This window comes from Magnolia sinica, chromosome 2 (genome assembly GCF_029962835.1).
Source record: "Magnolia sinica isolate HGM2019 chromosome 2, MsV1, whole genome shotgun sequence".
Classification (NCBI taxonomy): Eukaryota; Viridiplantae; Streptophyta; class Magnoliopsida; order Magnoliales; family Magnoliaceae; genus Magnolia; species Magnolia sinica.
This window is the reverse complement of record NC_080574.1, coordinates 132,625,303-132,640,593: the sequence shown is the minus strand read 5'-3', so window position 1 is coordinate 132,640,593 and position 15,291 is coordinate 132,625,303. Positions and strand designations below refer to the sequence as shown.

Sequence of the window (15,291 nt, the reverse complement as noted above, 5' to 3'; positions counted from 1 at the left end):
CCAAGGCTCTCCACAGTTGGAACTGGTAGAGTTGTACATGAACTGAGTTAGCTCAGTTAACTCGCTCGACTTGACTCGGAAAAGCTCGACTCACTCGGCTCAAAACTGAGTTCAAGCCGTGTTGAGCTGGTTTTTTTAGCTTAAAAAAATTTTGAGCAAGACCGAACTTGACTCGCCTCGAAACTTGACTCGAACTTGACTTGGTTTGAATCAATTCGACTCGAATCAGGTTCACTTAGTGTGTAGATATATATATATATATATATATATATATATATATATATATATATATATATATAACCTAAACTTGAACTCGGCTGGAAAAATCAAGCTCAAGCTCGGCTCAAACTTGGCTCGAGCTGCTGACCATGCTGAGCCAAGATGCCTAATCAGGCTTGAGGATTGAACCAAGCTGAGTTCAAGCTGAGGTAACCTGCTGGCCGAGCCAAGCTGAGTGACTCGTGTACAACTCTAGGAACTGGACGGTGTTAGAAAACATTCACCTAACAGGTTGAAAATCTGCCCATATAGATTGCTGAGATTCAAACTCTGAGCCTGATGCACCTCAGTCAAAGTCTCTAAAACAGAAACAGAATACCGTGATAACTGAATACCATAACAATCTCAGCCACCAACAGCTCCATTGGGCTCAAAAAGCTAGATGTTCTTAGTTACAATGGAGAGATAAAACACACAATATTTTTAAAGGCCGTCATGCTTATTTGCAAAAAGACATAAAATTGCATATCCTATTGTAAACCACTTTTAGTGAGTTTCGTACTCATATCGTGGAGGGTGAGGCTAAGCTGATCAACGTTCCATATCTCACACAAACATGCCTTGAATTCCTACTCTGGAAAGATACTTTCGTCTGGTGAGCCAACCACGTGTGAGCCAATGTAGCTAACAAGAGAAGATTACAAGCAACCAAACTAGTAAAGTAATAATGTAAGATACATGTGACATACTAATGCAATCCACACCCAACATCCAACACCACCCAACGTACTATTTCTACATCCACCTCTCGATTACGTGGTTCCTTTTCAGACATACAAACTAGCACACTCCAACGTGTGGGCCCCCATCATCCAGCACCGTCTGATGGTTGAATTAGCGGGCCTTATTCATATGCACTCGCTTGACATGATTAGGCTGAGGGATCTGGGACTTTATGCTTTATGAGATAATCCACAAAGTCCTTGATGTACTGATTGTCCCGTTCCTTATTTGCAAAGATCTTCATCATCTCCCTAGCGTTGGATCTGATGGGCCCACCTTCATCCTCTCCCATCACCAGCTTCAGAGACTTAGCGACTCCCTCCCACGTGAAAGATCCATCCCTCTCATTCCTTGGCACCTCGACTCCAACCTTCTTTCCTACCATCACACGCATGATCAGCCCTTGATCAATGATCATGGGCAACATGATAAGCGGCTTCCCGAAAGCAAGACCCTCGACGGATGAACCCCATCCCCCATGCATAAAGAAACATCCAATGGACGTGTGTGCCAGTAACCTAGCTTGTGGGGCCCATCCCAACCGAACAAATCCACGGCCCTTGGTCCGCTCCTCGAACCCCAGTGGGAGCAGACTCGGGTCCCCCCTATATGCCCAAAAGAAGGGCAATTCGGATAGTTCTAACCCGACTGCTAACTCATGCACTTGTTCTTTACTGAATTGCAACTCACTCCCAAATGCAACATAAACCGTGGACCCGTGCTTTTGTGTGTCAAGCCACTTATAATCCACCCACGGGTCATGTCCCTTACCGTCGATTTCAGGTATGGACGGCGAAAGCAGACCTATTGGGAAAACGGGTTTCTGGTAAAGCTCGCCAAGGAGTCGGATCCACTCAGGTTCGAATTCCTGACAACTCCGTATAGCCGCGACATGGGATCCTTGGACTGTGAGTCCTAACCTCTGGCCTTTGGTTAAACCCGAACCCGACTCACGGCCCTTACTGTAGTTCGCGAGTCGTTCCGCTGTATAGTATGGGAAAGCCACGTTGGTAGGGAATGGGACCCACGAAGGTGGAACGGTTAATTGCTCTGGCGTCACCGGCTGAGGGTCCATAAGCACCGTTGGAGGACCGATGATGGAGAGGGTCATTGCGCTGAACGGTCCAAAGAAGACAGTTGGGATCCCATACTTAGCCGCCACACGTGGGGCCCAGTAAACACCCATGTCGTAGATTACCCAATCCGGTGATGGATCGCCTTCGAGGAACGACGATAGGGGTCCTTCTAGTCCATCTAACAGCTGTTCTAAGAAACGAAGGTGATCAAGTGGGACATCAACGGTGGATTGAGCATCCTCAGGTAGGCCATCGATGGAAGGTGGGGTAAGCTTCACTAGATTTATCCTGGGACGTAGATCATGAGGGACAGTTGGCAGTCTGTCGATGTTCCTGGGGGTGGAGAGGAAGGAGATACGGTGGCCCATTCGAGCTAAGCACTTGGCCAGCTCTAGATAAGGGATCATGTGTCCAAAAGCTAGCCACGGCACCATAACAATGTGAAGCTTCCCTTCTACTTCCATCGCTGTGAATGGAATTGATGCTAGGGAGAGATGGGATTTCTAGCTACAAGCTTGGGAATGGGAAAGGAATGTGAGGGAGGAGTGGGTTTCAAGGCTTCAAGCTTCAGGAATGAATGGCAAGCAAGGGAGACACGTCTTGTAGGCTTTACTACTGAGAAATTTGCCACTGTACGACCCATTTACAGCCCACTTACCTTTTTAAGCCCACTTCTTTTTACCTCACCAGAATAAGCCCCATCTGTACGGACGACTTGCCAAAGGTCGAAAATGCCTTTGCTTTTCATCTTTGTGAGGAAGCTAGGGCACCCTATAGCTACTGATTATAACCGTAGCAATAGACTATTGATTGCAAGGGAAAAGACACCAAGTCGGGGTCGACCGGGTTGGGACCCGGTCGATGGGTCGGAGATGGGTCTATAGCTATGGATTATAACCGTAGTCATAATCGTAGTGATATACACTTTTTTCTCACTTTTTTTAAAAAAAATTTAAAATTTTTATTTTTTACATGGAGAACTTTATTCTACCTACATTTTTCTCTAATACATATTTATTTAAATATGTACATATAAGCATATAAAAATTTTTTTTCTCTCTTTTATTAACTTATTTCTTTATTCATTTAACAAGAATATCTTCTAAACCAAAATTAGTTACTTGGCGTACCACAAATTTTGGGGTAGGAGAAACTACTTTAGCTAACCAACCTGGTTATTTTCCAAGATTCCATCAGGTCGATGGTTGAAAATCCATTTTATTCACTTTGCGGTCAACTTAATTCATTTCACGGTCAATTCTTTTCACTTCATGGTAAATTCTATGCATTTTGCGATCAATTCCCTTCACTTCACAGTCAATTTCCTTCACTTCACGGTCAATTCTATGCATTTCATGGTCAATTCCCTTCACTTCATGGTCATTTTCATGTATTTCACAGTCAATTCCCTTCACTTCACAGTCAATTCCATGCATTTCACGGTCAATTCCCTTCACTTCACGGTTAATTCCGTGCATTTTACGGTCAATTCGCTTCACTTGACGGTCAACTCCATGCATTTCACGGTCAATTTCGGTGATTCCCTTTCACTTCACGGTTAATTTTATGCATTTCACGGTCAATTCCCTTTTCACTTCAGGCCATTTCCATGCATTTCATGGTTAATTCCGACGATTCCGCTTCACTTCATGGTCATTTCCATGCATTTCACAGTCAAATTCCTTCACTTCACGATTATTTTCATGCATTTCACGATCAATTCCCTTCACTTCACGATTAATTTCATGCATTTCACGGTCAATTCCTTTTTCACTTCACGACCATTTCCATGCATTTCACGGTCAATTCCGACGATTTTGCTTCACTTCATGGTCATTTCCATGCATTTCACAGTCAATTTCCTTCACTTCACAATCATTTTTATGCATTTCACGATCAATTCCCTTCACTTTACGGTCATTTCCATGCATCAATTCACGGTCAATTCCGACAATTTCGCTTTACATCACGGTCATTTCCATGCATTTCATGGTCAATTCCCTTCACTTCACGGTCATTTCCATGGATTTCACGGTCAATTCCAGCAATTCTGCTTCACGTCACGGTCATTTCCATGCATTTCATGGTCAATTCCCTTCACTTCACGGTCATTTCCATGCATTTCACGGTCAATTCTGGCGATTCTGCTTCACTTTACGGTCATTTCTATACATTTCACGGTCAATTCCCTTCACTTCACGGTCATTTCTATGCATTTCATGGTCAATTCATGGAAATGACCGTGAAGTGAAGGGGAATTGCTGTAATTGACCGTGAAATGCATGGAAATGACCGTGAAGTGAAGGGAATTGACCGTAAAATGCATGGAAATGACCGTGAAGTGAAGCGGAATCGTAGGAATTGACCGTGAAATCCATGGAAATGACCGTGAAGTGAAGGGAATTGACTGTGAAATGCATGGAAATGACTGTGACGTGAAGCAGAATTGCCGGAATTGACTGTGAATTAATGCATGGAAATGACCATGAAGTGAAGGGAATTGACCATAAAATGCATGGAAATGATTGTGAAGTGAAGGGGAATCACCGGAATTGACCATAAAATGCATGGAATTGACCATCAAGTGAAGCAAATTGACAGTGAAATACATTAAATTGACCGTGAAGTGAAGGGAATTGACCGTAAAATACATGGAATTGATCGTGAAGTGAAGGGAATGGACCGTGAAATAAATAAATTAGAGAAAAATGTAGGTAGAATAAAGTTCTCCATGTAAATAAATAAATTAAAAAAAAAAAAAAAGCACATGGCACTCGGTTATGGCTACGATTATAAAGAGAATGGAAGGTGCTAAGTGAGAGAGTTTTTGTGAGAAAAAGCATATTATATTGCGTACTATGCATACTCCTAGGAGAACATAACACCATATGCAGACACCCAAAAGGCACATAAACAAACTCTACACTTATATATATATATATATATATATATATATATATATATATATATAATATATATATATATATATATATATATATATATATATATATATATTATATGTATATATATACATTATATTATATATATAATATAATGTATATATATATATATATATTATAAATATATTTTATTATTATTTTTTTAAAAAGACTGGGTCTCACTGGCTTTTTTTTTTCCCGTTGTAATCCCCACCGATTTTTGTGGGTCCCATTATGAGGTATGTGTTATATCCAAACCGTCCATCTATTTGGTGAACTCCTATTAAGGCTTGAGATGAAAAATAAGACAGATCTAGCTATCAAGTGAACCACACCATAAAAGGCAGTGGAGGATTGAATGTCTACCATTGAAACCTTTTTAGGGGTCACAAAAATTTTGGATCATTACGAAATTTGTTTTTCCTCTTCATCCAGGTCTTTGTAACCTTATGAATAGATTGGATGGAAAATAAATGTTATGGTGGGCCCTACAAAAGTTTCAATGGTGAAAATCAATTTTCCGCAGCTCTTTGTGGTGTGGTCCAATCTTTGGATGTGATTTTTTTTTTATTATTATTATTATTATTATAATGCTCCAAAATGATCTCAAAATATGGACGAATGTTGTGGATATAATAAATCCATAACTGTGGGGCCTGGTAACTTTGATCTCTTTTGAACTGTTCGTACAACTCAGGAGTTCGGGGAGCGTCAGCACTCGTCTTTGAGCACTAGCCAACCCGCTAGAAGGAAAAAGTAGGGGCATTTTCGACCTAGAAAAGCTGTCCGTACAGATGGGGCTTATTCTAGTGAGATAAAAAGAAGTGGATTTAAGATGGTAAATGGGCCATAAATGGGTCGTACAGTGGTAAATTTCTCACTACTAATTCAATTGAGGAGTGGATAAGGTGCGGCCCCATCCTCACCCAATCCGGTGCGATCTAGACAGTGGAACCTACCTTGATATATGTACTATACATATCCACACCGTTCATACGTTGTTTGATCTCATTTTATTGCATAAGCCCAAACATTAAACGGATCCAAATCGGAACACACCGCATGAAACAGTGGTGATTTGCCATTAAAAACCTCATTGTAGACCACAGAAGTTTTGGATCAAGCTGATACGCGTTTTAAACCTTCATCCAGGGTTGAACTATGAAAAAAAAAAACGTTACTGTGGGCATTAGCATAGGCCCTGGAATTTTTTAATGGTGTACGTTTAATCACCACTTTTTCCCGTGGAAAGGTCCACCTAAGACTTGGATCTGCTTCATTTTTAGATTTATTTATTAAAATAAGCTGCACAAACGGATGAACTGTGTAGATATATAATACATATAACAAGGTGGGTCCAAGGGTCAGGGCTGCACGGGAAGCGGATTGGCTGGTGTACCGCACATTAGCTATACAACTGGTGTAGTCTGACACGTGCCGTGTGAAGACGAGCACAGACAGTCCCCAGATTCCGAGTTGTTCGAACGGTTCAAATGAGATCAAAGTTACATGGCCCTTACAATGTTGTATTTATTATATGAATACCTTTCATTCATTTTTTGAGGTAATTTTATGGCTATATACAAAAAATGAATCATATACTCAAATGGATCACACTAAAAATAGCAGCGATGATAATGATTTTCACTGTTAAAAAATTTATAGTTTCCATCCACATCTTTAATAAGGTCAAAAATATATACCAAATTTCATATTGATCAGAAACTTCTGGACCTAAAAAGGGTTTCAATGGTAGATGTTCAATCCCCCTACCGCTTTTTTCAGCGTGGTCCAGCTGATCTTTATATCCATCTTATTTTTCGCTCAAGACTTAAGATGGGCTCTCCAAATGGGTGAACGGTTTGAATATAATAAATACCTTGTAATGGTACCCACAGGACATTACATCATCTACACAACGTCATGATGGAATGATAGGAAAATCGTGCCGGTCACACCGTTGGAATCAATGGACAGCCACACTTTGGCTTGATATACGGATGAGGCCCGTTTGGTGAGAGGATCCGGCTCAGTTTAAAAAAAGAGTGGCTTACGTGGTATGGCCTATCATTTTCATGGCAGGGATTCCTGCATGGACATGTTAACAACATAGCTTCTTGTGGGACAGGGGTCAATTCTCATCGTCCAGGTCAAAATTTCCTGACCTGGTCTTTTAGGGTAATTATTTTTCACGCTAGCGAAAAACTTTGTCGACGGAAGATGAGGGTATGGACAGACAAAGATACCCCTCGAGATCAAGAAAGGGTCTGTATGTTTTCTCAAAGCCAATGTAAATACACTGGAAATAGATATTTATTATGGTTCAATGTGTTTAAAAATTTATATGTATTTGTGCCATTGAAACTAGTTCAAAAGAGATCATTTTAATTTTTGAATCATACGGTACTGTATATGGTATATCCGTTCCATCCATCTATTTTACAACAATATTTTGAAGCATGAGACAAAAAATAAAGCAGATACAACACTTAGGTGGCCTACACCAAAAGAAACAGTGGCCCCACAAAGTTTTTAATAGTAAGTATTCGATTCATTTTTTCGTACGGTGTAGTCCACTTGAGTTTTGGATATGCCTCATTTTTTTGCTCATACTATAAATTCAAATGACATAATGGATAAACGGTGTAGATAAGTGAAATGCATCACAACGGGATCTATATATATTTTGTAATGTTTTCAGTTTCCATCTCAAAAAAGTTAGTAGTCAAATCAGGAATGTTGTAAATACAGGGAGAAATAATTATTACTCTTTTACCTGGTATTTACTAGTTCATTGGAAAATCAAACATGCCTTAAGAAGTAGGTGAAAAATAAGGGTTAATTTCGTCCAAAATAAGTTGTCCGTACAAACAGGGGTCTATTTTGGTTTTCTATGTTTGTGGTCGGTAGCGGCTGGTAAGGTAAGTAAAAGGTGATATCTACAGTAAAAAATTACCCCTTCATCCAGTAAAAAACTTTTCAGCCAGAGCCGATAGGTAAAATGGAAATCCAGTACGCCCTTATCGTACCAAGTAAACTCTGTTGGGCCACCATGAATGCATATGGTTTATCCACGCCGTTCATTCATTTTTATAGATTATTTCAAGTGTTGAATCCAAACTTGAAGCATATCCACAGCTCAAATGGACCATTCACACAAGAAACGGTGGAAGTATTGATTTCCACCGTTGAAACCTTTCTAGGGCCCACGGTGATTTTTATTTGTCATCTAACCTTTTCATAAGATCAAAGAGACATGGATGAAGGGAAAACAAAATATCAACTTGATCTAAAACTTCTGTAGCCCCCAAGAATTTTTCAACGGTAGACGTTCAATTCACACTGTTTCTGTTGGTGTGGTCCACTTGAGCTTTGGATAGGCTTCAATTTTTAGATAAAACACTAGAATTACATGGTAAAATGGATGGACGGAGTGGATAAAATGCATGAATGACGGTGGGCCTCACAGAGTTTACTCAGTAGTCTGCTTCCGGTAAAATGTGTGAATAAGAGAAGTTGATTGCCTGTGGCACCAAGAGCGGCTAGATGGAAATACACGTGGCACAACGGCCCCAAGCTCTATGGTACCCACTGTGATGTATGTGTTTTATCCACTCCCACCGCTGAAACTTCTTAAGGCCTACTGTAATATTTTATTTGCCATCTGGCCTGCTCATTAGCTTGGGAACAGTAAGGTGTTTGAAAATTCAAACACATTCACCTTGGGGTTGAATATCCGCCGATACAAATTGCCAAGGTTCAGACACCATGCCTGATGTATCTCAGACCTTGATAAGTAAATACCATAACAATCACTGTCTCTAAGAGCTCCATTGGGATTGTAACCCACTTCAAGTGAGTTTTTGACTCAAGACCATGGAGAGTGAGGCTAAGCTATTAACGTTCCATGTCAACAGAAATACAAGGAAAAGGGCATTTACCAGCGCTTTTGAGCGCTAGTAAAAGGATGCTTTTCCCGGGGCTAGGCAAGAGCTAGTAAATGGGGATGTTGGCAAAATATTTGCCGGCGCTAGTACACTGCTCTTGTCTGAGCGCCGCCTATTGTATACCCTTTTACGACACTCGTTCTAACTTTGCCGACATTTCTGGGGAATGGTGGTATGTCTGACAGAAGCGCCGGCTCTCGAAGCGCCGCTAAATACACTGTATTTAAACACTTTTTTCACAGAAAAGCACCGATAAAAGTCTACACAATCAGCAGTAAAAGTGTTTGTATGTATTTGGAAGGCCCCAACAGGCCAATAATATTTTTTTATTATATATAATTCAACTAAAACCTACATTTTTTTAAATATTTGAAACATAAAAAGTGATGCAATTAGATTAAAACTGAATATTAAACAAAATTTATATTACTTCACAATAAAAAATATATATAATATTTATTATAATAAATTAAAAATGGTCTCAAATAAATAAATAAATAGAAACAAATCCTCTATATGGTCTTACTCGTAGAATGATTGGCGTCAAAAGGCTGAAGTGCTTGCAGACCTAAATTCAGGCACAATTGATTAAAATCCTGCACACAAGGAAAAAAATAAAAAATAATAAAAAAATAAAAAAGAGTCAAAAAGTAGCATTCGACAAATTAATGAGGGAAAATAATCAATCCATTGATCTTATCCTTAAAAAGTCAAGAACTATCAAGGCAACAAATGTTGTAACTTGAATTCCATTACATCTATTGGCCCTACATTGATGCATGAGTTTTATCCACGCCCGTCCATCCATATGCACCCTTCACACATGACATTCAAGTGTATGCATGACCAATATCAGCGGTGAATCTGGTTCATTAATTACAATTCTATGATCTGCCAAATACCAGCTTTACTTAATTCAATATTTTTTCATAGGAAGAATATGATTTGTATAAAGATTGGATGGTCAAAATACCATAATATTTCCAGACATGCAATTAGTATGCGATAACAGTGTTAATTCCATAAAATTAAAGTTTAGCAGTTCACCCATCACAAATAAACTAACAGGAAGTATGTAACGTACTGTTTTAAAGTTTCCTTCTATATGGTTGAACTTCCCATCGTGTAAAACCTTGAAAGAAGTCTCAAACTACAGAGCTCAAATAACACTGTTTTACCACTTCCTGTCGGTGTTGAGATCACCATGTTTTCACTTTCCATAAATTTCAGTCCCTCAAACCACATTACGGAACAAACTCAAAGCAACCCTATAGCTTGAAAAGCTTTGATTGAGATCCTTCCTCTAGTCTAGAACCAAAGCATAATCCTCGAATCCAAGAACTTCTAAGGGATAGTGAAATCTTTGAAGAGAAAACACTTTGGAGGAACCACAGAGGAAAGATGTTGTAATATCAGTATCTCATATGCATATATCATGTATAATGAGAGAGATGTAGATCTACAGCTTTGTATGGTTTACAGTTATGTCTGGATTGTCACTTTACCTTCACATACATTGCGGATGGTATAGCCCATGCCTTCAGAGTAAGGACAGTTTGCTACTTCATCAACCCATTCCAAAAACTGCAAGATGCAGTTCAGGAATAAAAACAAATGGGAAAGAGCACAACATGTGATTAATACCATTAGAACAAGCCCGCGTGGTTAATTGTCCTGTATCACCGAGGAGTAAAATGGCCTAATTTTTTAGGCAAAGAAAAAAAAATCAAACTTCACTTCTAACCAGATGGAAAGATGACACAGGTCCCATTTTTGCACTTGTTCCTGCAGGATTTGACAATTCCAAACACTATGTTAAGACAATGCTGCAAACTTCTGGTTTTAGTAACTACATATAGATCCTACGAAATTGCAACATGGGAGTGTGGGGGCATTTTCACCATCCTACAAAATCTAATAGTAGCATATAGATTTAAATACAAACTGCTTCCATGCAAAAGAGACCCATACATCAAAACTGAAGCCAATTCAATATATGAGATATAGCAAGTACAAGAGAAAGGAAGCAATAAGAGAAGATTGTGTCGGGCTTACTTAGAAGAGCATCATAAAAAATCAAAAAAAGAAGATAGCAACATAGACAGGTTTAGGCCCAACCACCATAAGTGAAGTCAAGAGTTTACATCTAAACTATTCAATTTCATCATTTCTGAAATCTAGGAGTAATTAACCATCATTCGAGCCTTAAATGACTTTGCCTTAGCTTCCACTGCTTTCACACCTCTGGAAACAACATAGTTACCCCACCATTATTGAATGAATTTAATGTTAAATATTGAGAAATAAAGAAAGGCTTCCTAAATTGGATAAAAGAAATTAAATACTCAATGACAAACTTACTAGACAGAGGAAGTTTGCAATTTGATCTTTATTTTTCTCATCTACTTCTTCATTAGCTGCATCGCATAGCAGCTGGACCTTTTCTGAATCTAGTTCTATGACAACAACCATAGTACTGTTAGCAGCATCTACAACTTCCTGAAGAAATTGAAGAAGTATCATTGACTTGCAAAATTTCTTGAATCTATCAATACCAGGTTTTGCAAAGAGAAATTACCCCATTGAGCCAGTTTAGATGCCCACCTACATAGCTTCTTCTCTGACCTTGACTAGCCTGAGTCCATCCTCGAAACCTGTAATGCAGAACATCTAATCCAAGATATCCAAAACCCATTTGACTCTCACATCATTTCCACACACAAGTAGAACAGGTCCAGTCATTACCAAGTCAGAACTGATACCAAGCATTAAAACCTGAAATTGGAGCAGTTTAGAAAGAGAAATGACTTTTGGTTTATTAGTAAGAAATGACAAAAATAGATATGCAAAATTGCAACCCTTAGAGTTCAGGCATGCACATTCTTTCTTCTAGCAAATCCTGAGCAAGAAACACATAGCGAGGTTATACCTCGCTCATTGCATCTGTAACATAACATTTTATTAGATCTTCATAAAGATCGGCTGATCGCTGAATTTCAGGCGCATCAGCCCAGTACTCTAGGATCAGAAGTGCATATTCACAACACCTGCAGTAGCATAAAAATTAAAATTAAAAAAGAGGAAGGCTGTAAGAACTTTGGAGAGGTTACTGCCACTAGAAGAAAATTTTAAAGGATATTCAGGTACTACCAAGTGCGCTTGCATTTGGTTGGACAGCTACCATGAATAAAATTCTTATTGGCAACCTTCTCAGCAGTGGCTTTTGTTTCGAGTACAGGTGAGAATCATGTTGTGTTGTAGAAGAGACCACATATCATTTATTCCTCAGCCCACTGGATTGATTTAGCATTCTTTCATTGAGTATCATGGTATCTAAGATATGTTGACAATCTGATCTAGCTAGCCTTTTCAGTTAAAACTTAAATGACAAAATTTGTAGACGCTGTCTACAGCAATCTGATGGGAATACTGAAAGTAAGGAATAACAATACTTCTAGAAAGAGAGTGAAAATATTGACATTGGCATGGTGAGCCAGTAGACAAAGGACCTCTAATTGCATTGGTGTACAAGTAACTCAGATCAATATGTCTAACTTGTCAGCACCACTTAGATGCATCATAATCCAAAAATTACCTTGATTTGATTACCTAACTAGCCAATTGGTGGACAAGTATCAGATGGTTAAAATTGTAAAAAATAAAATAAAAATATCCAACAGTTCAACAAATAAGTTTCCACAAATCAAGGTTAAGATTGTTGAACCAATCTGATTTTCAAATTATATCCTCTATCTACAGTGGACCCCACAATTAGAGTGGCATAATGAGATAATGCATGTCGCGTTTACAGGTCTTTATCTCTAAGTGTCTGTGTATCATGCATCAAACTCTACCAAAGTATGAAGCCCACTGTAGAAGCTTCAAACATTAAAACACTGATCCTGCGGTGCATGTGAAGGCCATAAGAGTGACGAGCCCTCACTGCATCATAAGAGCTAAAATATTCAAGCTCTTGATTTCCCATGCCTAGACACTGCAATTTGTGTCCAAACATAAAAGAATGTGCCTGGGGTTCAGGTAAAATAATATTAAGCCGCAATTTACTAGATGATCTTGAAATGCATGAAGCATCTCTACTGGCATTTTCTGTTCTTCAAGCCCAACTTCCCAAATCTGAAAGAGAGATGTTAGAACTCTTCCATTTGGAAAATAGAGTCTAAATCAGTTGGAATTCAGATCATCATTATAAAATAAAATAAAATTAGGGATGCGCCTGATTATTTGTGTAAACAAGGGCTTGCACCTTGAACATGCAGGCCATGTTGGCACATACGCATGGTGGTCGCGTATAAGAATTCAATTAAAATAAAATCCATCCTTATTTCTATCTTCTCTCCACACAATCAAAATAAAAAATTAAAGCAACCCAGATCAAGAAATTCAATCCTCATCATTGAAGTTAACCACCAATACAAATTCCTTCCAATCGAATAAAAACATATCAAAAAAGAAAAGCCCAAGTAAATATCATTTGATATAAACACTAAAAATCACTATTTAAACACACCCTTTTCCTTGTACTTCTAGTAACACAACAATACACTAGCAGAACAGTATTTAATCGCCATGAAAGCTTCTCTACTACATACATGGCCTACATCTCACACAGCTAATATGGACACCTCAATCACACAGCCAAGCACCTAATTAGTAAGTTTTTGGTCTAATTGAGGATACAACTAGAAGAATTACAATCTGACATCGAGGTGTGATCTAGCGCAATCAGAAATGTAGCAGGTAACTCATTACTATAGAGTGCTCAGAAGAAGCATTCAAAACAGGATGATGGAGATCCAACCATAAACTTTGAATGAAGCCTATTAGATTGTGATGCATGTGCAGGAGAAGCACGTAAGGATGACAATTGACTCCTCTAATGGCTAAGAGTCCCAGGCTTATGAATTGTTTGAGCGATATCCATATTAACGAATTCAAGAAGGAGAGGTTCACCCACTCCACGACAAAAAGCGAGTATTTGCATTTAATCCGTTTGGATACCACCAAATAAGTTACTTTTTCTACTTACTAATAATAATATAAAAAAAAAAAAAAACAAGTTGAAATGGCATCTACAGATATAAAAACTGTTTCTACCTTGTAGTGTTAGAATAGTGCGGTAATCACATAATAATACCATAACCAACCCCATAACTGCTAAAAGAAAATCACTAACATGGCACAAGAAATCACAGTAAAATAAAATGATGTGTTAACTTTTGAGTTTTGACCAATCCGTGGTAACTTAACCCTGTACATATTCTCAACAGAGTAAGTCTCCCAACGCTGTTTCAGACACTATCTTTCAAAGAAAAAAAAACTCAAACACTCCAATAGTATTAGAAAATAAATACCGGCACAGGTTGCTAGAACCAATAATGTGAAGTACATCTCTTGATTGTACAATACTACAGCTTACTCTTACCTTGTATTAGCAAATAAATACCAGCACAGGTTTCTAGAACTTACAATATGAAGTGCATCTCTTGATTTCCACAGTACTACAGCTTACTCTTACCTTCTCTATATTGGCTTAGAAAATTGGCCAACAAATAAAATCTTGATTTGGGAGTTGAAGCGCATAGCACAACTTCCCAAAGCACCAATGACTCAAAATTTTCCATCAAACCTAACTTTGCTCTTGAGAAAAAGCTACCATAACAAGAGCACTCAAGGACCCGTTTGGACAAACTGTCACAACCAGGGTTCGGAGACAATACACTGATTTTGAAGCCTGTTTGGATCCCACCCACAGTTGTTAGTTTGGGACCCACCCGATGATTTAGTAGGCAAATCGAAGAGATTTCAGAAACTTATCTGGCAGCAGTACCCTCCCATAGTCAGCAGTCAACAGTCTGTCCAAACAGGCCCTAATGGAGTTCCATGAAGTGTGTTCTGGAACACATATACCTTACACATTGCACTTGCTTAAACCATCATGGTGATCATTATTGCTGATTTGGTCTGATGGGCTACGGCCCAAAAGGCAAGATTTTGGTAGCCTTACAATCATCAGTGGCTTCAAGAATATGCACAAGCAATACGAGAAGATAAGTAATTGAACTGTTGAATTTTCTAGTATGACTGTGGCTCTATCACAGTGCACTCTACCTGATGAATGGCCCTAAACTTTGACACATAGAAGTTGAATCACAGCCCTTTCAAATTTACATAAAAATCTGTCAGTGGTGAAGTTCGACAAATGTTCTGGCCCTAATATAAGTTGGATAACGACCCTTTTGAATTTATGCAACAAAAAAAAGGAAAGAAATAATAATTTAAAAAAAAAAGCACACAGGCCCGCCAATC

At 38.7% G+C, this 15,291-nt stretch overlaps 1 protein-coding gene and 1 long non-coding RNA gene across 4 annotated transcripts; both read right to left on the bottom strand.

Moving 5' to 3' along the window:
• Nucleotides 1-900: 900 nt before the first annotated feature.
• LOC131237695 (UDP-glycosyltransferase 91C1-like) lies at nt 901-2,631 on the bottom strand. The gene has a single exon (XM_058235602.1). The coding sequence runs from the start codon at nt 2,540-2,542 to the stop codon at nt 1,151-1,153; it is 1,392 nt and encodes a 463-aa protein (XP_058091585.1). The 5' UTR covers nt 2,543-2,631; the 3' UTR covers nt 901-1,150.
• An 8,700-nt stretch (nt 2,632-11,331) lies between these two features.
• LOC131237697 (uncharacterized) lies at nt 11,332-12,425 on the bottom strand. Of its 3 annotated transcripts, none has more exons than XR_009167379.1 (4): nt 12,115-12,425; nt 11,894-12,011; nt 11,573-11,739; nt 11,332-11,463 (listed from the first exon to the last, which is right to left on the bottom strand). It is a non-coding gene; the product is annotated as an uncharacterized LOC131237697 (long non-coding RNA). The 3 variants fall into 3 exon arrangements; XR_009167377.1 differs by having other exon boundaries at nt 11,333-11,463; nt 11,569-11,739; nt 12,115-12,423; XR_009167378.1 differs by lacking the exon at nt 11,332-11,463 and having other exon boundaries at nt 11,559-11,739; nt 12,115-12,423.
• Between the last annotated feature and the right edge of the window lie 2,866 nt (nt 12,426-15,291).